Source organism: Fragaria vesca, linkage group LG2 (genome assembly GCF_000184155.1).
Source record: "Fragaria vesca subsp. vesca linkage group LG2, FraVesHawaii_1.0, whole genome shotgun sequence".
Taxonomy (NCBI): Eukaryota; Viridiplantae; Streptophyta; class Magnoliopsida; order Rosales; family Rosaceae; genus Fragaria; species Fragaria vesca.
Genome location: NC_020492.1, coordinates 6,613,902 through 6,638,866, shown reverse-complemented (window position 1 = coordinate 6,638,866; position 24,965 = coordinate 6,613,902). Strand labels below are relative to the sequence as shown.

General features: G+C 37.8%; 5 protein-coding genes, 1 non-coding gene and 1 pseudogene across 6 annotated transcripts; 2 read left to right on the top strand and 5 right to left on the bottom strand.

The window, feature by feature from the left end:
• The first annotated feature begins 2,462 nt into the window (after window positions 1–2,462).
• LOC101309324 lies at window positions 2,463–6,112 on the top strand (annotated as a pseudogene).
• A 988-nt stretch (window positions 6,113–7,100) lies between these two features.
• LOC101308742 lies at window positions 7,101–7,740 on the bottom strand. The gene is made up of 3 exons (XM_004292185.1): window positions 7,734–7,740; window positions 7,299–7,677; window positions 7,101–7,131 (listed from the first exon to the last, which is right to left on the bottom strand). The coding sequence occupies exons 1-3, from the start codon at window positions 7,738–7,740 to the stop codon at window positions 7,101–7,103; spliced, it is 417 nt and encodes a 138-aa protein (XP_004292233.1).
• Window positions 7,741–7,807: 67 nt separating this feature from the next.
• On the bottom strand, window positions 7,808–10,532 carry LOC101298758. Its single transcript, XM_004289932.1, has 8 exons — window positions 10,455–10,532; window positions 9,735–10,333; window positions 9,388–9,649; window positions 9,023–9,119; window positions 8,740–8,861; window positions 8,562–8,643; window positions 8,095–8,257; window positions 7,808–7,862 (listed from the first exon to the last, which is right to left on the bottom strand). Exons 5-8 carry the CDS (start codon window positions 8,801–8,803, stop codon window positions 7,839–7,841), a joined length of 333 nt encoding a protein of 110 aa, XP_004289980.1. The 5' UTR covers window positions 8,804–8,861; window positions 9,023–9,119; window positions 9,388–9,649; window positions 9,735–10,333; window positions 10,455–10,532; the 3' UTR covers window positions 7,808–7,838.
• A 3,304-nt stretch (window positions 10,533–13,836) lies between these two features.
• On the top strand, window positions 13,837–17,908 carry LOC101308442 (probable LRR receptor-like serine/threonine-protein kinase At4g08850-like). Its single transcript, XM_004292184.1, has 4 exons — window positions 13,837–14,933; window positions 15,075–15,466; window positions 15,611–17,419; window positions 17,553–17,908. The coding sequence occupies exons 1-4, from the start codon at window positions 13,837–13,839 to the stop codon at window positions 17,906–17,908; spliced, it is 3,654 nt and encodes a 1,217-aa protein (XP_004292232.1).
• Window positions 17,909–19,403: 1,495 nt separating this feature from the next.
• Window positions 19,404–21,386, bottom strand: LOC101308152. Its single transcript, XM_004292183.1, has 4 exons — window positions 21,297–21,386; window positions 20,819–21,042; window positions 19,606–20,617; window positions 19,404–19,524 (listed from the first exon to the last, which is right to left on the bottom strand). Exons 1-4 carry the CDS (start codon window positions 21,384–21,386, stop codon window positions 19,414–19,416), a joined length of 1,437 nt encoding a protein of 478 aa, XP_004292231.1. The 3' UTR covers window positions 19,404–19,413.
• Window positions 21,387–23,541: 2,155 nt separating this feature from the next.
• Window positions 23,542–24,222, bottom strand: LOC101307861. The gene has a single exon (XM_004292182.1). The coding sequence runs from the start codon at window positions 24,220–24,222 to the stop codon at window positions 23,542–23,544; it is 681 nt and encodes a 226-aa protein (XP_004292230.1).
• A 511-nt stretch (window positions 24,223–24,733) lies between these two features.
• TRNAM-CAU lies at window positions 24,734–24,828 on the bottom strand. Its single transcript has 2 exons — window positions 24,791–24,828; window positions 24,734–24,769 (listed from the first exon to the last, which is right to left on the bottom strand). It is a non-coding gene; the product is annotated as a tRNA-Met (tRNA).
• Between the last annotated feature and the right edge of the window lie 137 nt (window positions 24,829–24,965).

The window sequence follows — 24,965 nt, the reverse complement described above, 5'->3', positions numbered from 1 at the left end:
CCCAAACCAAAGACGAGTAGATCATTTCTAAGTTTAGGTAGGGGCCCGGGTAAACGAATTACCCCAGAAAAAAGGACTGGTTGTACTGAAAACCTGGTGTGCTGAAAACGTTACCAACAGTGGTGATNCCTCTTTTCGTACCTAAATGACAGATTAGGTTGGTTGGAATATCTATTATTTTTTTTCTTTCTTGTTTTTTTTTTTTTTTTTTTTCTTTGGTAAGCATATATGCCTACATTTTGCATCTATACACTAAACTTTTCTTTATTATTGAATTTTATTTATTTTATTTTATGATACATTCAATAATTTTCATGTGCTGAACGAGAATTCACAATTCAGGGTAATCAAAATGAAATTTGCATGTTTTTGTTTGAATGATATTATATGTGATAGATTTATGTTTTAGATATTTGATTTACAGAGAGATGAGAAGGAAAGGATCTGTTGTTAGACTAATATAGAACTGTACTAGGTTTGTTTACATAGATCATGATGATATCATGTATACATATACATATATACAGCTTAATAAAAAGGAATGTTGGAGTTATGATAGCTTTTGCTTTTACCTAGTGTTTAAGATTGCACACCCATTAGTTTTTTTATACGATTAATTAAGCTTTTCTGGTAAGTGCAAACTGTGGATTTATGAAAAATCCTTATACAATTAGTCTTCATAGAAAATCTGGGCCTATTAATTGGGTTCATCAAACCAAAATTATAAAATAGCAATAGCTTCAAAATGAAACAAATGTAATAGACATGAGGAGCAAACAGGTAATGACAGGTTAACAACACATAGAAATCACTAGGTCTATGATTGGAGGATTACATAGACTAGCTAGCATTTTGAAAGAAAAAAAATAAAAAATAAAAAAATTAATAAACTTGAATCAGAATAACAACAATAAGTCAGTCTTCCAAAAGTCCAGAAGAAAAATCCGATGTTGAAGCTTCTGAGTCATTACAGAAGGAATATATTAATACCAGAAAACAGAAATTGACTCTACAACAGTAAATATCTATATAAATTACAGTAAATAATGACTTGATTTTCCAAGTCTTGAATCCTCCAGTTTCCAGTTATTTGGTGAAAAATATACGTACTATTCATCTCCAATAATGTAAGGTTTGATAAGAGTAGAGTATATGTGGATATAAAATTAAAACAACTTTGTGATATATGTAGAAGATATGGTTGTTGCCATGATTTTTGTTCAAGATCATATAGATATATGCTAGGGATATTACTTTTCATAGCAATTTCATAAGCAGAACCTATTAATAGTTTCCATTCATCAACTCTGCTACAGAACCAGCAGCAACTAAAACCCCAAAAGCTCCAAATCTCGCATTGAAACATTAAAGCAAAGTGTGACCGGAAAATGAATCAGTACAACCAAGCTCAGACGCCTCCTCTCCGGAAGAAATCATAGTATCAAACAGGAGGCTGCCCGTCAAATCTTTACTTAGATGCAGAGCAGTATGCATATCATTATCCTCTCCAATCATCATCCGCAGCAAAACCATCCAATCCAACAACTAAAATGATGAAGCTCACCAAAACAATGCTAAACAAAAGGAGTTAATGATTTTCAGATTTGAGTGAGTCCTCATTTCGTGGAAAGGCACGTCATAGTTGACCAATACAATACCATTTCATACGAACTGCATGCAAGACCAGGTTGGTTAATTGGAATCTTTTTATGTTCTATTATTTTCTTGTTTTTGTTTTGTTTGGATTATGCACTATTATCTGCAGCTTATATTGTGATAATTTATTTTTTTCTTTTGAATTTATTCTAAGATACATTTAGAGAATTAGGGGAGTGGGAATGCCATTAATATGCATGTTTTTATTCAGATGGTTGTACCATTAAGCTTTTACCATAAGTGCAAACTGTGAAAATTTTCAATCTTCATATAGAAAAATGTAGGCCTATCAGTCCATCAAACAGAAAATATAAAATATAAAGCTTCACACCGAAACAATTATAATGTACGTAAAGAAGCTAAGAAACAGGTAATAACAATCACAAAGATTCCACAGAACCAAGTAAAAAATTTAGAGTTTGGGGCATTGAAAAGCTTGTGTTCTCTGAAAAGAAGACTACATAGACTAGGACATGTTGGAAAAAAAAAAATGAACAAACTGTATTACAACAACTACAGAGCATCTTCCAAGAGTCCAAAAGACAAATCCAATATTGAAGACTATATGTCATCACAAAAGGAATTGACTTATACTGGAGAACAAAACTTGACTCACAAGTCATTCTATATACAATTTCTAATGACCTGAAATTTCCAAGCAACCAACTAAACATCTGCAGTATATTTCTTCTTTGCAGAATATATATGCTTATATATATTTCTTGTAATCTCATCTAACATTTACTTCTTCATTGATCTCAGAGATATAACACTAAAAGTTCAAAACTGATCGAAATTTTAAAACCATGAAGGGAGTTCAGAAGCCTCCTCTTTTTCTTGTCCTCCATATTTTCTTAGTCTCTTTGCTATCATTGAAGGCCACCTCATCACCAACAGCACAGGCTGAAGCTCTAATAAGCTGGAAGAACAGCTTTTATTATGCACCACCTTCTCTCAGTTCATGGTCCCTCACAAACATAAACAACCTTTGCACCTGGACTGCCATTGTCTGCGACCCCAACTCCAAAACAGTCTCTGAAATTAACCTCTCAAACTTTAACATCACTGCAACACTAACTCAGTTCAATTTCAACAGGTTTCTCGATCTCGTTTGCTTCAACCTCAATAATAACAGTTTCACAGGGTCTATACCATCTTCCATTGGCAACCTTGGTAAGCTGACAGTCTTGGATTTGGGCAACAATCTGGTTGGACAGGAAGTGCCTGCGGAAATGGGAATGTTAACGGAGCTTCAGTTTCTAAGTCTCTACAACAACAATCTCAATGGTACCATTCCCTATCAGCTGGATAATCTCAAAAAGGTACAATATTTGCTTCTTGGAAAGAACAAGTTGGGCACTCCTGATTGGTCCAAATTTTCAGGCTTTCCTTTGTTGACATACCTTGATCTTCATCTGAACAATTTGGCTTCAGAGTTCCCAGAATTTATATCTGAATGTGGGAACCTGACCTTCTTGGATTTGTCTGCAAATCTTGTGACCGGCCAAATACCGAAACTGGTAGTTACCAATCTGGGGAAGCTTGAATATCTCAATCTCACCCATAACCTATTCCAAGGGCCAATTCCATATAGCTTCCCCAAGCTTAAACACCTTTATTTGGGACAAAACAACTTCAGTGGTCCAATTCCTGAAGATATTGGCTCAATATCTGGTCTCCGAAGTGTTGACCTGTTTAGAAATTCTCTTGAAGGCAACATTCCATCCTCTTTTGGGAAACTGAGGGAGCTTCAACACCTTGACCTTGGAGAGAATGCCTTGAACTCTTCAATCCCTTCAGAGCTTGGCCTTTGTACCAACCTCTCTTATTTGTCCTTGGCTGTGAATAAACTCAGTGGGGAGCTGCCTCTGTCCTTGTCCAATCTCCACAGCTTGGTGGACTTGAGGTTATCTGATAATCTATTTACTGGGCCAGTTTTGCCTTCTCTTGTCTCCAATTGGACTGAAATGTTGTCCTTGCAACTCCAAAAAAATAGGCTCAGTGGGAACCTTCCACCAGAACTTTGCCTGTTGACAAGACTTGATATCCTCTCTCTGAACAAAAATAACTTCTCTGGATCAATTCCCTTAGATATTGGAAATTTGCAAGTTATGAGAAAATTAGATATCTCTGAAAACCAACTTGAAGGGGAGTTGCCAAAGACCATTTCTTTCCTCACAACCCTCCAGCTCTTTTCTGTGCACAGCAATAATTTATCTGGAACCGTTCCCATTGATTTTGGCAAATACAGTCCTAAGTTGAGATTTGTTAACCTTTTGAATAACAAATTCTCTGGAGAATTGCCACCAGAATTGTGCAGTGGATTTTCTCTGGAACGTTTCATTGTGAACCAAAACAACTTCACAGGGCCATTGCCTGAGTGCTTGAGATATTGTTCTGCATTAATTAGAGTAAGGCTTGATGTAAACCAATTCACCGGTGACATTACCAATGCCTTTGGTGTTCATCCCCATCTTGATAAAATTTATCTTAGTCACAACAAGTTTGTTGGTCAGCTTTCACCAGAGTGGGGCGAATGCAAAAACATCACGGATATGCAAATGGACGGAAATAGAATTTCTGGTCAAATCCCACCAGAGCTGGGGCAGCTTACACAGTTGCAGCATCTAAGCCTAGGCGCTAATGAATTCAGCGGGGAATTTCCGGCTTTCATTGCAAATATAAGCTTGTTGTACTCTCTAGATCTAAGCAGGAACCACCTGACAGGAACAATTCCTCAGATTCTAGGCGGACTGAGTATGCTGCAGTTTCTTGATTTGTCTGCTAATAATTTTACAGGAGTATTACCAGTCGAGTCTGGAACGTTCAAGAGCTTAATAAGTTTGAACATAAGCCACAACAAATTATCAGGTGGAATACCAGAGGAGATTGGTAATCTACGCCTTCAGTACTTCTTAGACCTCAGCAGCAATACATTTTCAGGATCAGTACCTTCAAACTTCGCCAAGCTCAAAATGCTGGAGTTTCTTAATGTGTCACACAACCAACTCTCAGGGAACATCCCAGCAACATTACGCAGTATGCATAGCCTTGTCGGCATTGATTTTTCTTACAACAACTTGACAGGTACAATCCCAACCGGTGGCATTTTTGAAAAGAAGCTCCCGAATGCTTTTGTTGGAAATGGTGGTTTGTGCGGAGAAAGAGAGGGACTCACTCCATGCACTTCAGATCACAAAAGTTCCGATAAGAAAATTCTTGTTGGTGTCCTTGTTCCCATTTGCGGTCTATTGATGATTGTGACAATAATTTCTGTTACCCTTAATTTCTGTAAGAGATCAAAGCTTGGGGTGTCTGACAGTTTTGGATCAACCATTTGGAGGAGAGATGAAAATTTTACATTTTCTGAAATCGTCACAGCCACAGAGAATTTTGATGAAAAGTACCTCATTGGAAGAGGAGGATTTGGAAGTGTCTACAAGGCAGTGTTGGGTAGAGGTGAAGTTGTGGCAGTTAAGAAAATGAGGATTCCGGTAGATGCTTGTGACCACATTCCAGTATTGATTGGCCAGAGTTTTGAGAACGAGATAAGAACCCTGACAGAAGTGAGGCACAGAAATGTAATAAAACTTTATGGGTTCTGTTGCTGGATGGAGTGCTTGTACTTGGTGTATGAATATGCAGAGAGAGGTAGTTTGAAAATGGTATTGTATGGGGTGGAAGGCGAAGAAGAGATACTTGGCTGGGACACAAGGGTGAAAATTGTGCAAGGAGTAGCACATGCAGTTTCTTACTTGCACAATGACTGCTCACCACCGATTGTTCACCGGGACATAACTTTGAACAACATACTACTGCAGCATGATTTCGTGCCACGGCTATCCGACTTTGGAACTGCAAGGATACTGACCTCCGATTCCTCCAACTGGACTGCTGTAGCGGGGTCTTATGGCTACATGGCTCCAGGTAATCAGTCATTAGGAAAGTAATTAATATATGTATCTCCATAATATAAAACATTTATACTGACAAATTAGTGATGAAAAGAACTTTGGTGAACTTAGCATTCTTGTTTGATCTATGTGTATATATATGATCGAAGAATCTTGGCTGATTCTTGTATTGTTCTGTGCATGAAGAGCTCGCATTCACAATGCGTGTGACAGATAAGTGTGATGTTTACAGCTTTGGGGTGGTGGCATTAGAAATCATGATGGGAAGGCATCCTGGGGAGCTACTGGCTGCTTTATCAGAAAACAGCGAATTTCTTTTAAAGGATTTGCTAGACCAACGACTTGCGTCCCCATCAGGTGGGTTAGCAGAGGCAGTGGCTTCTGTGGTGACAATGTCCTTGGCCTGCACCAGCACTGATCCAAGTTCACGACCCACTATGAAGCTTGTGGCACAAGAATTGTCATCAGCCAGGATCCAGAATTTCCTCTCTGAGCCGTTAACGATGCTATCCTTGGACAAGTAGGCAGGTTTTCGAAGGTAGAAGTGACTAAAATAAAATGGAATCTTAACAATCAATTCCTACTTGATAACTGGAACCGTTTTGCATGTCCAATATATACTTACAAGACTAGATGATGCCCGCGCGATGCCGCGGTTTGCAATGACTGATATTAACTATCGGAATTGCTTTTGTTTGGATAAACTTTTGTTTGCATAGTAAACACACAGACACTATATTACAGGGAGACATGGTGAAAAATGGAAATGTTGAGTACAGAAAATCCATCAACTTAGTGTCTGATACAATACACGTGACTTATCAAACAAAAGCATCACATTGTAGTATTATACAGTACATTGCTTTCTGTGGATAACACTGTCATACACACCAAAATAACTGAGTACAAAAAATAAGTCATGTATTGTCATTCTGCACAGCAAAATGCTTCCCATTGGTAGTCAAAACAATAGTTGTGATGATAGCAACCATGTACGTCTAACCTGTTAGCAACTTAGCATCAAAAGAACTATTGCTGGGGAGCGAGCATATATATAACCATTATCCAAAATGAGCACAGAATCCTTAGTTCTCCTTTATCTTGGACTTGGCTTTGTTTGGTTGACCTCTAGTACATAAACATTTAAATTGAAGCATTGAATATTAACAAAGTTGTTAAAAGATAAACAAAACCAATTAATGCAAGGCATACTACTGCAACATAAATAAATTTTTAGAGAAAACAAATGCACTGATATGGATAAAAAGAACACTTACTTTGGTGTCCCTTTGCTTCCTTCTCCTCTGCAAATTGAAAAGTATATTTTAGACAGATAATTGATTTGATTTTGTTTGAGGTATATATATAGATGTATACAAAACTTACTTTGAGATCCCTTTACTTCCTTGTCCTCTGCAAGGTCCCTTTACTTCCTTGTCCTCTGCAAAGTAAATAATATAATTTTGTCAGAGATTCCATTTGTACCACAGCAGCACAACATAAATAAGTTCTAAAATAGAAAACATACATTTACTTGGAAGCCCCTTTGCTCCCTTCTTCTCTGCAAAAAGCAAGTAAGTTATAAGAAGGGGATCATTCTAGTTATACATATAAAAATGCAAATAATTGTTTCCAACGGATGAATAGCAGAATGTAATCAAATATCATTCCACTTAAATCAGCAACATTGTTATTGTTATTTTAGAATTCTTATGAATATGGCAATACCTTTTTTGTTTCTTTTTTATTTCCATGTTCAAGAGCTCCTTCAGTGTTGCTTCCTTATGGGGTTGGATTGCTCTCTTTGCCAGAGTAGTTGGCTGTGACACTGTATCATGGATAAACAGCTCTTCATCGTCTCTATTCTCGAGGTAAACATCTTTCACCAAGAAATCATCTCTAATGCCATAGCCAATACACCACACATGATACTGATTCTTTGCCTTCTCTATTGCAGGGGGAACATTGTATTTGTCATCCTCTCTTTTTTCATTCACCAGCTCATCACATCCTATTCCAAAGAGGGTGTCCGCTGCTTTACCTATGATTGTAGGGGGAACATTGTACTTGTCATTCTCTCCTTTTTCATTCACCAACTCATCACATGCTATTCCAAAGAGGGTGTCTGCTACTTTACCTATGATTGTAGGGGCAACATTGTACTTGTCATCCTCTCTTTTTTCATTCACCAGCTCATCACATGCTATTCCAAAGAGGGTGTCCACTGCTTTACCTATGATTGTAGCTGTTGTTGAATCATCTTCATCCTCAAGCAGTAGTTCCATTTTGTATCTGTAATAGTGTTATTTGTATGTGCAAACATGTGATTTCAGTGATTAAAACAAATATGCATGAACAAATATAAAGCATCCATAGATTGAAATAAGAGATGTTTTTAAGTATAATGATAATTACAAAGAGAGCTGGCAACTAAACTATATGCATTGCATAAATATAAGCCAAGAAAATGGTGAAGATGTTCTTATAAAAATATTACAGATGGAATTGTAATATATTCTAGTACCTTACATGGGATTGCCAAACCGCTCTCCATGATTTCAACAACAAAGCTTTCCAGAATTATGATCCAACCTAAGAGTCTTGCAGCAGGTGGGGCAAGCCAGGTAATACCACCCTTGTTGAACCATGAACTTTGTAATCTTAGCTTTGCAGATAAAAATGAGACTCTGCAACAAAGTCAGCATACAATTGAATAATATTAACTGCAGCTGCAAAGTAACAAAATCTTTTATTTTCATGCTTTGCAATTTTACCTTGTCTTTCTTTCCAGCCTGCTAGTTCAAGGTGTTGACATTGATTATATCTTCATGTCGATAATCAGGAGCAGGTTCATGACGTGCAGATGATGTTGTTATAAACTTTGGAGCATTATAAGGCTTGTTGAAGCTACAGTGAGAAACGAAATAAGATTCAGTTGGTTTCAGAAATGGAAAGAACAAACATTATTCTGTTCAACTTATTAGACTTTACTTTGCTCTATATTCTTCTATCTCAGGAATGGCTGGGTTATTGAACAGACATGTACTCATCCCACTGTTCACAATAGTGTAATCTGAAAAAACAAAAATGAATTATTAAGAGCAACAGAGACAGAAAATAGGTACTACACAGCAACAACATGTATCAGAGTAAAATAGCTTTGTCATACCAAAGCGCCTGACTTTCGTGCTTGTGAAGGCCATTACAACTAGAGGTGGTAAAGTTTTTATCATATCAACTTCAAATTCAGATGCAAGTGTTCCCTATAAAGTGAGTTTCAAGTCTTGCCTCCTGTAAAAATTTACAAAAGTTTATTAGCTAATTTATCTTTATAAAAGAGCATAAAAACCTATGGAATGAAAACATGAAGTACACACTTAAACTAAGTTAAAAAATGACACATTTTAATATCAATATAGCAATAAACAGGCCATGGTCAACAAATTGCAAACCTTGCATCTTGTATGTAGAGTAAACATTTCAGTGCTTTCCTCCCATCGATAAATGCTTCTTCCAGTGGATACACCAGCTTCAAAAAACCAATGAGGTCTACATGATAAGAAAAGAAAAAACAACACATAGTATTAGATGAAGCAGTGTCTTAATAGATAATAGTTTCTACTAATGTGTACAAAACCAATATATAAGAGCATCTTTATTACTTGTCATTCAAACATGATCAGCATGCTAATGGACACAGTGACACTGATATATAAATAACATTCACAGATGCATGAAAGAACAATGGAAGAGAATCACAAAAAGAAAGTATAAGAAATAACGGCCTTTTTTATGCACAGGTGAAAGGAAGAAATACCTGTCAGAACTGTGTCCTTATTCTCACGCATATGAAGCCTATCAAAATCCACAAATCAAAACCAACGCTGAGGAATATCAGGCAGAGGAATAAACTGAGTCCTGTTGTTAAATAACAACTGCGCCCTATGTTCCACGACGATGTACTTGTCCTGGGATTTTTTGGAGTGAAATTTTGATATCCGGTACACACATCCTACCATAAGTTTCTCCTTGACATAATCATAGTATGCTTCTATTGTGATTGCATGAATTGCATTCATCTGTGAACAACAAATACCATTAGTAAGCACCCAAAAATTACTGAGACAGATAAACATGAAAAACAAATACTCTGTAATTGCTTACATATCGGTCAACCAACACACATTGTAGACCTTCATTTCGTTCAGTAGGATTCAATATTTTCCCTCTCCATATTCGACAGACTGGAACCTCTATAGTCTTCCCATTTTCAGATGGCTGTATGGCTGAAATTGCAATGATTGTTGCTGACATAGTGTTGTCTGCAAAAACTAAACAAAGCTTACACAGGAAAGTAACAACAATGACACGCAAGGTTAGGCATCAGAATCAAACTTCCAGAACACATAGTTAGAACATACAAAGCCATGAAATTGCGCTGCAACAATCTAATAAGCCCCTTTTGTTCTCAATAGACAATCAGAACATGACTTATGCCAGTATGCTAGGAGAACATCCCAGCTTGAATTTTGTGGCCACAAAATTTGGTGAAGAGAAAAAGCTGCTAGCATTCTATCTACACACACACATCAGATTGTTTCCGTCTTTGAATGTGAAACCAAAATTCACAGCCTGTCTGAGTTGTCTATATATACCTCACCACTGAAACCAGTCAGTACTTGCATGGATTGGGTTATATACATATTTGTCTCATATAACCCTCAGAGAGTCCGTCGGACACCGCCGTTTAAGAACCCAGAACCCTGTTTACGAATTGATGAAAGTATTGGTAATTTGGAATCAAAACAAAGACGAAAGACGAAAGACGATCGGGACAATGAAACAGTAACCCAAAATCAATGATAGACAAAGCAAAACCCATACCTCAACGATTTGATTGACAATAGCAATGCAGATTTTTGCTTCACAAATAACCCCTCTTTCTCTCACTCCCCTTCACTGCAAAAAGGGACGCAGAAGATGGTTATAACTTATAAGATGGTTATCAAATGGAACCCCGTCATGTAGAAGAAGACACTGACGAAACGTCAATGACCAATACACGTATCAGCAGGACATGCCCGCAGGTATCACTATAGGTCGTGTAGAAGAAAATATTGACGACACGTCAAGGACCTAGACATGTATCAGACTCATCAATGGCATTGTTGTAATTGTTTGCAAATCGGAGGTAAAACCGTGTTTTCGCCACTGGAATGAACAGTGGTAAGGCCTTATTGTTTTAGGATATCTAATTACTTTCGAGTTTCCCGGTAAATAAATCAGTTAGTATTATTTTGTTATTCTGGCTCGAACAATGTATGGTACGATAAAGATAATCAAGCTCTGTCATAGAGCTGTAACAGTTTGTGCAGTTTCAATGTAGAATTGTAGGCAATTAGTTTCTGCGGAGGCTCATCGTATCTTGTGGTATTGAAATTTAGGGTGTACATGCACTATAGTCTAGATTGTTAGTTTGTATGGAGGCTCACTTTGTGGCATGGATATGTTATTAGACTAACTAACATAGAACTGTAGAATAAGGTTAAAACTTGTTCAAGTTATGTGAGTTTGTTTACACAGATCATGATTATTATATCACATGGTACCCTTTGGCTGTGGCATCTCTTTGAAATGAATACATAGTTAAAAAAGGTTTGTACACAGTATGTTAATACATCTAATTAACTTGAGATTAAGTCAAGCTAGCTAGTCAACTTATGCATTTAGTCGGTCTACCTTTGTATCCAATATGGGTTCTTATCTACCTTCGATTTTCCGCCATATGTTTGAATTTAGGACTAGCTCCCACTTTCAGTTAGTGTTAATCATTGTACAATTAGTAAAATACATATTAGTTACTAACCAAATTTCAGTTTACAAATACATTCATTACATAATATCTTACACATCTAAGGACAAAAATTAACAAATAAAGACAAGTTGTTATATTGTTGCCATGTGGCAATAACACATTTACAATTGTAACCTTCAAACTTAAAAAAATTAATTATAACAAAAAAATAAGTCGGTCAGAATTTATAGACACAGGTTCAGTCTCGTGCGTTGCTACTGCCTAATAGAAAGGTGCTACTGTCGGCCGGAGCGCTGCTATTTCCGATTAAAAAGCTGCTACTATGGAGTAAAAAACTAGACTATAAAGGGAGTAACAATTTACAAACAAGCTGAATAATCTGCTACTGTCGATCAAGGTAATGTCGACTACTACTGTCGACTTCTACTACCGATGCGTCTGCTACTGCCGACTTATACTACCAATCTGTCTGCTACTGACGACTTCTATTACCAATTTGCCTGCTACACATCCCACTCTGATACTGTCTGCTTCTGCTACTCAACCCACTGCTACTGCCTCAACCAGTCTCCTCCATTTTCAATGCATTACCTCAACCCAATCATATAGCTCCATTTTCAATTCATTGTCTCAGTCTGACCTCAACCTCTCATTGCTACTCAGACGCTCAACCCAATCATATACCCAATCCTAAACCCCAAACATTCAGTGATAATTGAATTGAAATGCTTTGAACAAGAATCGACTCAACTTCCTTCTCGACTGTGTCGACTGCTCATGTCGTTGGCCTCGGATCAAGTGGCTTTAGTAGCAGATTGGATTTTGACGACGGTGGAGGACTGAGGAATATGTACAGTGAGAGGATCGGTGGAGCCGTCGTCGTCGAGGCAGAGCTGCCTTTGCCGTCGAGGCAGATCCGCCGTCGTCATCGAGGTAGATCCACCGTCGTCATCAAGGCAGATCCGCAGTCAACGTTGAGGAGCCAGGCGTCGTCGACGAGCGTCGTCTGTCATATATGGGCGTCGCAGTCGAGTGTCTTCTGCCGCTGTTAATTGGTATGAGAGAGAGAGAGTAACAGAGAGAGAGCTTCTAGAAAAAAAAACACAGAGAGAAAGGAAGAGATCTGTGGCAAGGTGGAGAGAGAAGAAGATAAAGGATGAGGTTTGTAATTTTTGATTTAGAGTTGGGCATTTAGTCATTTCAATCTACAACTCGGGTCAGGCCTGCTGTTATTATTGTTAGGCTTGGATTGATGTCCTAATCTGTATAAGAAATATTGAATGTGGGTTTTTTGTGTTTTTAAATTTGATAAGTTCCTTGTATATATGTAATTTTCTGTTATACAATTAATTAAGCTTTCCTTATTAAAAAAATAAATAAAAAATTAAGCTTCGAGGCCTATTTCGACTTTTCATTGCTTCAGAACCAGCAGCAACTAAAGTCTAAAACCCTAAACCCCAAGTCTTCCATCGAAACATCAAAGTAAAGTGTCGCTGGAAAATCGATCAATGCAACCAATCTCAGACGCCTCATTTCGTCAAATCACTATTCAAATGCAGAGCACTCTGCAAATCATGTCCCTCTCTAATCCTCAACCACAACAAAATTCCATCCACTCCCACAAACCAAAACGACGGCGCGCGCTCACCTCCTCCTATCCAGTGAGGGAAGCATGCGGCAAGTTGATATCAAATCTGATCGATAATACTCAACTCAGAACATTAGCATCAACATCGATCAAGCAGGTACTGTAGCCTACCTTATGTCTCTGATAACCCACGAACTCTATATGAAGAATTTAAATAGTTTAGAGTTGCATTTGTTGTACTGTTATATCTGATTATGAGTTCATTATAGGGAAATTTCAAAATTGTTGTCATTTGTTTGCCTTCTTACTTCTTCGATATAGATGCATGTGTTACAAATCTTACTTGGAATATTAGAACATAATCTTTAATAAGTAAAACGATAAACACGGTGGCTGAATCTAAAATCACTTTTCAACCCACAGAAATAGCATTAGGAAAGTTAGCAAATGCTGTGCTATTTCAATTTCATTAAACAAACATGTGTAATCATCAAAGACCTATTAACTAGAAAACCATTAGTAAAAGGTTTTGCGCGTAGCCACATTCTTCACTAAATTAAGGTATTTGCTTGCCACTGATTTGTTGATGCAAAGTGATATTAGCAGTTGATTAGGTATTACTGCTCTTACTGGATAACAAATTTCAAAAGGTTAAGTGGAGTTACTGTTGCATTCAAAGAATACAACTGGTCAAGCTAGTAGACTGACTTGCTGAATGAATTTCCCAACTCCCAAGTCATTTTAAATCTCCTCAAAACTATTCAGAGAGCTTACAAAATCAACCTCTTTCTTCAAAATTGATCATCTCCTGGTGTAGATTCCTTCTTCCATACAGCTTTATTATTTCGATAGAGCACAACATCATGAGAGCAGTTCAGGAGACTCCACTGCGTGTCCTCGTCCTTCATATTTTGTTGCTCTTTTTGCTTCCATTGGAGGCCATATCATCACAAAGAACACAGGCTGAAGCTCTCCTAAAATGGAAGAGCAGCTTTGGTTCTTCACCGCCTTCTCTGAATTCATGGTCCTTCACAAACCTAAACAGCCTTTGCTACTGGAGTGCAATTGTCTGTAACCATAATACCAAAACAGTTTCTAAAATTCACCTTGCAAACTTCAACATCACTGCTGGAGCACTAACACAGTTCAACTTCGACAAGTTTCTCTATCTCAATTACTTCAACCTCAGTGGCAACAATTTCTCAGGGCCTATACCATCTGCCATGGGCAACCTCACCAACCTCACAACCTTGGATTTGGGCAACAATATGTTTTCACAAGAAGTTCCTGCACAAATGGGAAACCTAAAGGCGCTTCAGTACCTAAGTCTCTACAACAACAGTCTCACTGGTACCATTCCCTATCAGCTGGACAATCTCAAAAAGGTAAAATATTTGCTTCTTGGAAGTAACCACTTAGACACTCCTGACTGGTCTAAATTTTCAGGCTTTCCTTTGTTGAGGTACCTTGATCTTTCCCTGAACAATTTGGATTCAGAATTCCCAGAATTTATATCTGAATGTAGGAACTTGACCTTCCTGGATTTGTCAGAAAATCTTTTGACTGGCCAGATACCAAAGGTGGTAGTTACCAACCTGGTCAAGCTTGAATCTCTCAATCTCACCAACAACCGATTCCAAGGACCATTCCCATATAACTTTCCCAACCTTAAGCACCTTAATTTGGAATTGAACAACTTTAATGGTCCAATTCCTGAAGGTATTGGCTTCATATCTGGTCTTCAATTTATTAGCCTTTATAACAACTCCCTTGAAGGCAAAATCCCATCCTCAGTAGGCCAACTCAGGGAGCTACAGCACCTAGACCTTGGAGAGAATTTCTTGAACTCTTCAATCCCTTCTGAGCTTGGCCTTTGTACAAAGCTCACTCATTTGTCCTTGGCTGTCAATAAACTCAGTGGGGAACTGCCTCTGTCCTTGTCCAATCTCAACAACTTGAAGTTTTTGAGGTTATCGGATAATCTATTTACTGGGCCGATCTTGTCTTCTCTGATCTCCAATTGGACTGAAATGTTGTCCTTGAACCTCAAAAATAATAGATTCAGTGAGGAACTTCCTTTGTTCTTGGCCAATCTCCACAGTTTGGTGGAGTTGAAGTTATCTGAAAATCTGTTTACGGGGCCAATCTTACCTTCTCTGATCTCCAATTGGACTAAGATGACCACTTTGTATCTCCAAATAAATAGGTTCAGTGGGAACATTCCAGCAGAAATTGGCCTTTTGACAAAACTCAATTTTTTTTCTCTGCACGGCAATAACTTCTATGGAACAATTCCCTCAGACATAGGGAACTTGCAAGATTTGAGATACTTTGTTCTATCAGAAAACCACCTATCTGGGCCAATTCCTTTGACAATCTGGAATCTCACACATCTTGAGGTTGTAGATCTTAAGTCAAATGCTCTCAGTGGCACAATTCCCCCAGAGATAGGAAACCTGAAAGTTGTGAAATATTTGGACCTCTCTAAAAACCAGTTCTCTGGGCGGATTCCTTTGGGACTCTGGAATCTCACATATCTTGATAGTCTACTCCTTGACTCGAATACTCTCAGTGGCACAATTCCCCCAGAGATTGGAAACATGACTTCACTGGCTTTCTTTGTAGTGGATGAGAACAAACTTGAGGGTGAGTTGCCAGAAACCATTTCTCTACTGACTAACATACAGATTTTTTATGCAGAAGTCAATAAGTTATCAGGAACTATTCCCAGTGATTTTGGTAAATACAATCCTAAATTGAAAGCTGTTGGCCTTTCGAGTAACAAATTATCTGGAGAATTGCCACAAGAACTGTGCAGTGGATTGTCTCTGGAATATATCGGAGTGAGTCATAACAGCTTCAGAGGGCCATTGCCTGAGTGCTTGAGATATTGTTCTGCACTGATTACAGTCTCGCTTGATGGAAACCAATTCACCGGAAACATTAGCAATGCATTTGGAGTTCATCCCAGCCTTACACAAATTGTTCTTAGTAACAACAAGTTTGTTGGTCAACTCTCGCCACAGTGGGGAGAATTCAAGAACATCATGGATATGCGGATGGAGGGAAATAGAATTTCTGGTCAACTCCCACCTGAGCTGGGGCAGCTTACACAGTTGCAGCATCTAAGCCTAGGCGCTAATGAATTCAGCGGGGAATTTCCGGCTTTCATTGCAAATATAAGCTTGTTGTACTCTCTAGATCTAAGCAGGAACCACCTGACAGGAACAATTCCTCAGATTCTAGGCGGACTGAGTATGCTGCAGTTTCTTGATTTGTCTGCTAATAATTTTACAGGAGTATTACCAGTCGAGTCTGGAACGTTCAAGAGCTTAATAAGTTTGAACATAAGCCACAACAAATTATCAGGTGGAATAGCAGATGAGCTTGGTAATCTACCCCTGCGATACTTGTTGGACCTCAGCAGCAATTCCTTTTCAGGATCAGTACCTTCAAACCTTGCCAAGCTCATAATGCTGGAGATTCTTAATGTCTCCCATAACCAACTCTCAGGGAACATCCCAGCAACATTACCCAGAATGCTTAGCCTTGTCGGCATTGATTTTTCTTACAACAACTTGACAGGTACAATCCCAACCGGTGGCATTTTCCAAAAGAAGCTTCCAAATAATGCTTTCATTGGGAATAGTGGTTTGTGTGGTGATAGAGATGGACTAACTCCATGTACTTTAGGTACTAAAAGGTCCAACAAGAAAATTCTTGTTGGCGTCCTTGTTCCCATTTGTGGTATATTGCTTATGGTGACCATATCTGCTGTAATCCTCAAGTTCTGCAAGAAATCAAAGCTTGGAGAAATCGATGATCCTAAGGTGTCTGAAAGTTATGATTCATTTATTTGGGGAAGACATGGTAAACTTAAATTTTCTGAAATCATCACTGCCACCGAGAACTTTGATGAGAAGTACCTCATTGGAAGAGGAGGTTTTGGAAGTGTCTACAAGGCCGCGTTGGACAGAGGCAGAGTTGTTGCAGTTAAGAAATTGCATATGTCAGTAGACTCTAGTGACGACATTCCAGAGTTGAATCTCAAGAGTTTTGAGAATGAGATAAGAACCTTGACAGAAGTGATGCACAGAAATGTAATAAAACTTTATGGGTTCTGTTCCTGGAAGGGGTGCTTGTACTTGGTGTATGAATATGCAGAGAGAGGCAGTTTGAAAATGGCATTGTATGGAGCTGAGGGTGAAGTAGAAGTGCTTGGCTGGGGAACTAGGGTGAAAATTGTGCAAGGAATAGCTCATGCTATTTCTCACTTGCATAATGACTGCTCTCACCAAATAGTTCACCGTGACATAACTTTGAGCAACGTATTACTAGATCCAGATTTTGTGCCACGCCTATCAGACTTTGGAACAGCAAAACTACTGAGCTCAGATTCCTCAAACTGGACTGCTGTAGCTGGGTCTTATGGCTACATGGCTCCAGGTATTAGTCATTCAACAAACTTCTTATAAAGTTTGTATTTGATCTATATAGAGGTTTAGACTTTGAGCATTAGCAATATTGTTTTATACATGTATATGATGGGAAAATTTTGGTTATTTTTATGAGCATGCAGAGTTCGCATTCACAATGCAAGTGACAGACAAGAGTGATGTATACAGCTTTGGAGTGATCGCGTTAGAAATCATGATGGGTAAGCATCCAGGGGAGCTACTGACTTCTCTATCGGAAAATGGAGATATGCTCTTGAAGGATCTGCTTGACCAGCGACTTCGGTCTCCTTCAAGTCAATTAGCAGTGCGAGTGGTTTCCTTGGTTACAATGGCCTTGGCCTGCACCAGCATTAATCCAGAATCACGACCAACCATGCATTCTGTGGCAAAAGAACTATCATCAGCCAGGACCCAGGCTTGCCTTTCTGAGCCGTTCAGCACGGTAACCATCAAGAACTTGGCTAGTTTTCTTAACTAGAAGGAACTGAAATAAGAAGGGGATTTAACAACTATATCTCTCCAAAATTGAAAGAGTCCTGCATTTCCTATAGTTTCTAGCTATTTGGTGAATAAATGTATTATGCTAGCTTTTTTTTCTTTTCTTTTTTATCAGTATTATGCTAGCTAGTGCCAGCAGTGTCAGGTGTATTATGTAGTCTTTATGTTGATGTGAAACTCATAGTCCCGCTCATCATGTCTTGTGTTGTCTATTTCGATTACAACTTCTTGTGGGTATGATGAAAATGTGGTTGCTGTTGCTTTGTTTGAGATACTTGATATATCGCCATCATATTACATTGAAGTTATACAGCAGAAATTTCTGTTCAGCTGTATTAGTACTCGGTAAATTGAGTAGCTCCAAGTTCTATGGTAGTACGAGTGACATGAAGTAATCTGCTGCGTTCTTTCTTTTTCTTTTTTCCTTCTACCTTTTCATATATGTGAATATTAATCTGCTGACGTGTATGATGAATTTATCAACGTACGCAGTCTGATGTTTGAAAAGAAAGGTTAATGATTAAGAAAGGCAGTCTGATGTTAAATTTCTAGATCCAGCAGTGTAAGGTAGTAAGAAATAATCTTGTTGGTTGCGACAATTACACTACTCATCATTTGAAAATATGGGTGTACAGTTTCACTAGAGACGATAAGTTGGTTATAGTAAAATCTCCAGGAAAGTTGATTAAACTTTCCATGAGAATAACAGAAAGTCAGAAACCTCTCTTTTGATCAAAGTCTTGAGGTCCAAGACAAACAGAAGTAGAAGCTGCTAAATGGAAAAACAAATGGATCTGTTATGAATTTATGGTAAGAAATTTAGGTACTAGCTGCTTGTTCATATTCAGCAGTTGGGTTCACAGATCATGATCAAGATTAGCTATTAGGCTCTTCTACTTCTGGTTTCAGTGCCACAGTCAGTCAGGTGAAAATCATGAGGAAAAGTAACACATCTGCTGAATGTGTTGCCAGTGAGTATCAGGTAGCGTTTGATCGAAAACAGAGTTGTAGAAATTTATAAGTTAGCCTAGAAGCCATCAGTGAGTATCAGGTAGCGTTTGATCGAAAACAGAGTTGTAGAAATTTATAAGTTAGCCTAGAAGCCATCATGTCTTGGCAGAAACTATTGAAATATTGCCTCTTCATAAACAGCATAGAATTTCTACTTATTCTTGAAATTTTTACAAATTTCATCTTCGTAAAAAAGTAATGGGTACATTGTGGCAAGCTGAAGATGAATAATAATGCCATTTCATTTTTCTTCTTCTCATATCTAACAAAATGTTTTCAGGGACTGATACTGATCCAGGAAGTGTAGGTTCATGATACAAGCAAAGTCTAGTTTCATATAAATATTATACTACCCAAGCAACTATCTCACAACAACTCATAGCAAGGTCTAGTTCACAAAAAAAAAAAAAAAAAAAAATTAAAAAATTAAAAAATAGGACACAATGAACAGACAACAACAATCACAAAACAATCTCACAAACCATGAGGCGTACGAGAAGATGAGTAGGCATCTGCAGCACCTCTATTCAAAGCTCTTTCTAATCGTGTCTCGAATGGGGTAGAGTGCCAGTTGACTCTTCTATCCTGCAAATCCACAAAACTTTTATCAGAACCCAACAATAATCTGGAAGAGTGAGTGTCTCACAAATCTTACTTCACACTTACCTCTCTGTACTTGCTGGTTGTGTTTGGTATTCCTTTGTAAGAGGAGGCACCAGAACCCTTGGCAGGATCGGTCTGATCATTCCAGTAGCTCCCAACAGTCCCAATTATGGCCATCTCATCAGGGCTTCTGCTGGGTGATTTCCGCGGTGAAGATGAAGCTGAAAACTGTCTCAGCTCTTCAACTGTTAATGCACCTAAAATTGGTCTATCTTCGTGGCTTGTTGCTGAGTGTGGTGATCCGTAGGACATGCTTTTCTCAGGCGTAGAAGCGCCCAGAGATGTGCTAGTCTTTTTAACAGGTGTAGCTTCTGATGAACCCAACCAATTTGACAGGCTAGCATCAACTGCCATTTCATGGTTAGAATTCCTCGCCTGACCAGATTGCCTCTTACATGATTTGAAACTCGACGATACTTCCTTGATACTTGGCTCTGAACTGAATGAAATCCGGGGTTCATCATCCAGGGTGAAATTCTCCTTCTGAGGTTTCATTACGGTTGTCTTTTTTGCTTTGACAGCTTTCCATTGTGTGATATTTTCAACTGGGTTAAGCACAGCATGAACATAACCACTCCTATCACGAACACTGTAGTTAAGCCCAGTTGGCTTTTTTGGAATTGGACTGTCAGCATCCTCAGTCATTACTTGTGTCCCTCTCTTCGAGTCTACAATTTCATCATCATCAGTTTCGTCCTCAAGATCATCATCATCATCAAGATCACTGTCCTCGTCATAGTCTAATGGTTCATCTTCATCATCACTGTCCCTGCAATTCTGGTACCTATGATTAGGAGGATACGACCCTGAGCTAGAAGTGATGGAATCATCTTCAGACGAAGTCTTCGACAGGCTTGATTCTTTCAAGGTTTCCCCCTCCTCCTTCTGACACTCTTTACTATCAAGTAAAATATCCGTGGATTCGTTGATTGCAACATGCTCATAGGTTTGCACATTAGAATCAAAAGTCACCTTCTTTCTAGCAATGCAGCTCAGTTGTTCCACTGGCTTATCCCTACAGAACAAAACTCATAAACTTCAATATAAAAAAACACCAAAGCAAACTACAACTCCAAAGCAAACACATGCATCAAAGAGATATATAAGGACTTAGTGAAATCAAAACCATGAAGTTTCAATCACTCACCTAACACATGCATCAAAGAGATATATAAGGACTTAGTGAAATCAAAACCATGAAGTTTCAATCACTCACCTAACTTCTGGACTGATTACAACTTCCAATTCTGGACTACTGGGTTCTTCTTCTTTCAATTCTGGGCTGATGGGTTTCTCATCTTTCAATTCTGGGCTGATGGGTTTCTCACATTTCAATTCAGGATTGATGGGTTCCTCACATTTCAAATCAGGAGTGATGGGTTTCTCCCAAACAGGCACATCAGACACAGCAGATTGAACAGGCTCAAAACTTGTGTATCTCTGAGGAAAAAGCAATTACACATAGCTATTAGCCAAAGAAGAACACCAACCCAAGCTCTTTAAATTCTTAAACTTCAAGACTCTGCCTAAACAGAACATCTCAAAAGCAAAAAACAACACCAGTTTCATACCAAATTTAACAAAACTAAACCAAACCCAAAAAAGAAACAGTATGCAAGATTGAACACTGTACTCGATTCTAAGCAAACACAGAACCATACACCAATAACAAAGCTTTGGAAACGAGGGCTTACTTGTTCCCGGTTCTGAACCCTGTACCTCTGCTGTTGATTCCGGCGGTTCTTATCTTTGGAAGAACCAAAACAAGCAAGAAAGCAACCCATCACAGATCTCACTGCTTCGCTCTCAAAGATTGGGTCTTTCTGTGATTTGGGTTCTGGGTTTTCAGAGCAACCAATGCATCTTTGATCTCTGCGAGTGAGAGAAGAAGAGAGAGAGAGAGAGAGCGGTGGCCGTTGGGTTTTGGTGACAAAGAATATAGAAACTTTGAGAAAAAGGGAAAAGGGGAGGGAAAGGGACAAAACGGTCATGAAAATTTGAAGGCTGGGGGGCTTGATTTGGGGCCAGGGACCCTACCTGTGAGAGGCTCTAGGGTTTTTTTATTCCCAGGAAGAGGAAGTGACCGTTAGGATCATGAGTGCGTGATCACAGCCTGTAATTACTTGAACATTTTTTTTTTTTTTGGTGAGATAATTACTTGAACATCTTAGTTGTGTGCTTCTGTGCAGACTGAGGCCTTATCTAGCCAACGTATATAAACCGTTGATCACCTGTGGGTCACTTGTCTTTGTACCCAGTGACGTGGTGGAACTAGGATTAAAAGTTACCGGGAGTCCAAATATGAAACTGATTTTCTTGTCATCATAAACATAAAAATTGAAATATAAATGAACATTAAAATAAATATCAAAATTCAATGTTTGATATATATTGTACAAAATTGAATATTAATCAAGCACTGAAGCTAAGATGGAAGGAATTCATTCGTTCCGATATCATATTAAAAGAGAAATATCTCCCAATTATCATATATATTAGAGAAAAAATCTCTCAAAATTTACTTGAGGGGTTCAGATATAGCATAATTGTAATAATTAAGATAACAGTGTGGCTATTGGGACCTCTAAATTTGCTCAGTATACCTCTTATTCTCTCTACACCTCCATTTTACTTTTAAATACAAACATTTGCTTATTAGATCTCATTTCAAATTTCTAAAATAGTCTTATTTATGTAATTCACATATATATTAATATATTACTCATTACACATCTTATTCACTCACTATACCTCTAATTCTTTTTTTTCCTTTTGCATGTGAACATCCGATCCATTCCCGACTTCCATTCTTTAATTTTTTTTTCTTTTTCTTTTTAACGCAAACCTCCATTCCCGACCTTGATTTCTTGATTTTCTTTATTTTTTGTATTTTTTGTATTTTGCTTAAAATGTCACTAGACATTCATTTTTTAATCAAATTGTAAGAAATAATTTTCAATGACATCAATTTTAGAGAAAAATTAATTCGAATCATGAAAAATATTATTACTTTTAAAAATTTAAAAAAACAAGGATTTGTGTCTCTAAAATTTTTATTTATCCATCATCAAAAGAATGTTCTTACATGAACTATTCTATATTTTTGTTATTTTTGTATTTCTATTTTACATATACTATTATTTTTGTAAGTTTATATTTTTTGTTTTTATACCTCATGATGATAAATTAATTTAATAATTGATAGATCATAATTTTTGTAAAAATATTATGATACTTATTTATTTATTTTTTAATAATTGATAGATCATAATTTTTGTAAAAATATTTTTTCACTTTGTATATGCATGTGACATGTATGATAATATAAATATATAAATGCTTTAATAAGTATGTGGTAAAACTAGAAAATAAAAATCAATAAGGAAAATAATAAAATGCAATCCATTATTATTGAATTAGAAAGTTTAGAGAGAATAAATGTAATATTATTTTCTTTTTTTTAATTAGTGTCCTTAATAGTCATTGTACGTGTAAGCGGATACATATGTCATTTAATAATTCATAATAGAGTGAGGTAAAGTGAGCAAATTTGGAGGTCTCAATAGCTGCACTCTTAAGGTAATCAAGTTAACTAATGAAAGACATATTCAAAAACTAGCAGGGGTCTGAACCCTCTTAGACCCAAGCACAGTTCCGCCACTGTTCGTACCTAAATCCAAAAATGAAAATGAAAGATGAGAAACCCATATTTGATATGGATTACAAGGGCTCCCATATGTATAGAAACCCAAAAATGAGATTGATTAGAAGGGCTCCCATATGTATTAGAAGGGATCCCATATGGATTCAACCTTATTTGATTGCATTTTTGGGTTCAGAATGAAGATGAGCCCCAAAGCATACAACTAGTGATCGAGAACTCCTTGGTGTATGTAAACATTCTTTTTTTTTTTTTGTATCAAGAAAAGTAATCATTCATTAATCGGAGGAAATGTTACAAATATCAGAATCTATTTTCACCAATTCCATAAGCCATTCTGGCCCATGCTCAATACAGAACATATTCTCATTTTCATACAAAATGAATTTAGCTAAACCATGAGAAACCTTGTTGCATTCCCGGGGTTTGAAGGTGACACAACTTGCACTACAACATTTTTGCAAGGACTTCTCTTCTTCAACTAAGAAACCCTCCCCAGCGATACAAGTATCGGAGACATTGATAAGACGCACCGCCTCTGTGCAGTCCAATGCAACTACCACAGGAAGGGTTCTCAAATCAATAGCAAAGCATAGACCCGCTTTTAGTGCCATAAGTTCAGTTACCAATGGAGAGAAAGTACCTACAACTTGTTGAGCAGAAGCTCTCATAAGCTCTCCTTTCTCGTTTCGGATCACAGCACCATGCCCTCTTCTTCCGTTTTTAAGATTCACTGCACCATCAGTATTTAGTTTGTACACACCTTCACATGGAGGTTCCCAATTACACTCTCTATTCACTTTATGCAGCCCCTTGATTTTGTTAGCCTCCTTAAACTCACCCAAAAGAGAACAAGCTTTAGAGATAATGTAGCCTGGAGTTTGATAATTAATTTTACCATGAAGATGGTCATTTCTCAACATCCAAAGCCGCCAAGTTACATAAGCAAACAATTCCATCTCATCCTTGGGCAGATGACGAATCAGCTCTTCACACCAACTAGCAAAAGTAGAGTGACTCTTTCCAGAATCTTTCCAAATGGATTTCTTCCAAACTCTCCGGCTAAATTCACACTCCCATAGAGCATGAAAAGTTGTCTCAGCTTTAATACCACATCGGGAGCAGCAAGGGTTATTTGTAATCTTTCTTTGATAAAGATTAAAGGAACATGGAAGGATGTCATGGACTGCTCTCCACACAAAAAAAAAAAAGAAAAAACTTGATCTTATTGGGAATTTGAAGTCCTCACATAACTCTCCAGAACTTCCTATTAGCTTCATTACTTGAAGCTTCACCGATATTTGAGAGAGTTTACTCCGTCTCTACTGCGAGCTTGTAGCCAGAATTTACGGTGTATGTAAACATCAAACATGACACTCTTTCAATAAAGAGGAACTTTGATGTTTATAAAAAGAATTGGAGCGTGACACTCTTTCATTAAAGAGGAACTTTGACGTTTAAAAAAAGAATTGGGGTGAGAGAGGCTCGAACTCTCGACCTCAGGATCACTCACATAATTTCTTTAGCTATGAGACCTACGCGCTAGCCAACTGCGCCACCACCCCGTGCTGTTCACACTGACCAAACAGGTCGATTTATCCAAGGGCAATTTGGGGAATCCCTTTCAGTTAGTTATATATTCCCTTTGTCACGTGCTCGATCCGGTGTCGTTTTCAAACAAACCCTAGGGCACTAGCCCTTC

What these genes read in the sequence shown, in the direction of transcription:
- LOC101308742 (XM_004292185.1), bottom strand. An exon ending in ATAAAAAAGAAACAAAAAAG is followed by an intron (nt 7,132 to 7,298) that starts GTATTGCCATAT and finishes TGCTTTTTGCAG; the next exon opens with AGAAGAAGGGAGCAAAGGGG.
- LOC101307861 (XM_004292182.1), bottom strand. Translation starts at nt 24,222, where the DNA reads ATGGAATTGTTTGCTTATGTAACTTGGCGGCTTTGGATGTTGAGAAAT.
- LOC101298758 (XM_004289932.1), bottom strand. Translation starts at nt 8,803, where the DNA reads ATGATAAAAACTTTACCACCTCTAGTTGTAATGGCCTTCACAAGCACG. An exon ending in CACGAAAGTCAGGCGCTTTG is followed by an intron (nt 8,644 to 8,739) that starts GTATGACAAAGC and finishes TTGTTTTTTCAG; the next exon opens with ATTACACTATTGTGAACAGT. An exon ending in GTTTGGCAATCCCATGTAAG is followed by an intron (nt 7,863 to 8,094) that starts GTACTAGAATAT and finishes ACACTATTACAG; the next exon opens with ATACAAAATGGAACTACTGC.
- LOC101308442 (XM_004292184.1), top strand. Translation starts at nt 13,837, where the DNA reads ATGAGAGCAGTTCAGGAGACTCCACTGCGTGTCCTCGTCCTTCATATT. An exon ending in TCCAATCTCAACAACTTGAA is followed by an intron (nt 14,934 to 15,074) that starts GTTTTTGAGGTT and finishes CAATCTCCACAG; the next exon opens with TTTGGTGGAGTTGAAGTTAT. An exon ending in TTATGGCTACATGGCTCCAG is followed by an intron (nt 17,420 to 17,552) that starts GTATTAGTCATT and finishes ATGAGCATGCAG; the next exon opens with AGTTCGCATTCACAATGCAA.
- LOC101308152 (XM_004292183.1), bottom strand. Translation starts at nt 21,386, where the DNA reads ATGGGTTGCTTTCTTGCTTGTTTTGGTTCTTCCAAAGATAAGAACCGC. An exon ending in GGGTTCAGAACCGGGAACAA is followed by an intron (nt 21,043 to 21,296) that starts GTAAGCCCTCGT and finishes CTTTTTCCTCAG; the next exon opens with AGATACACAAGTTTTGAGCC. An exon ending in CAACCAGCAAGTACAGAGAG is followed by an intron (nt 19,525 to 19,605) that starts GTAAGTGTGAAG and finishes GTGGATTTGCAG; the next exon opens with GATAGAAGAGTCAACTGGCA.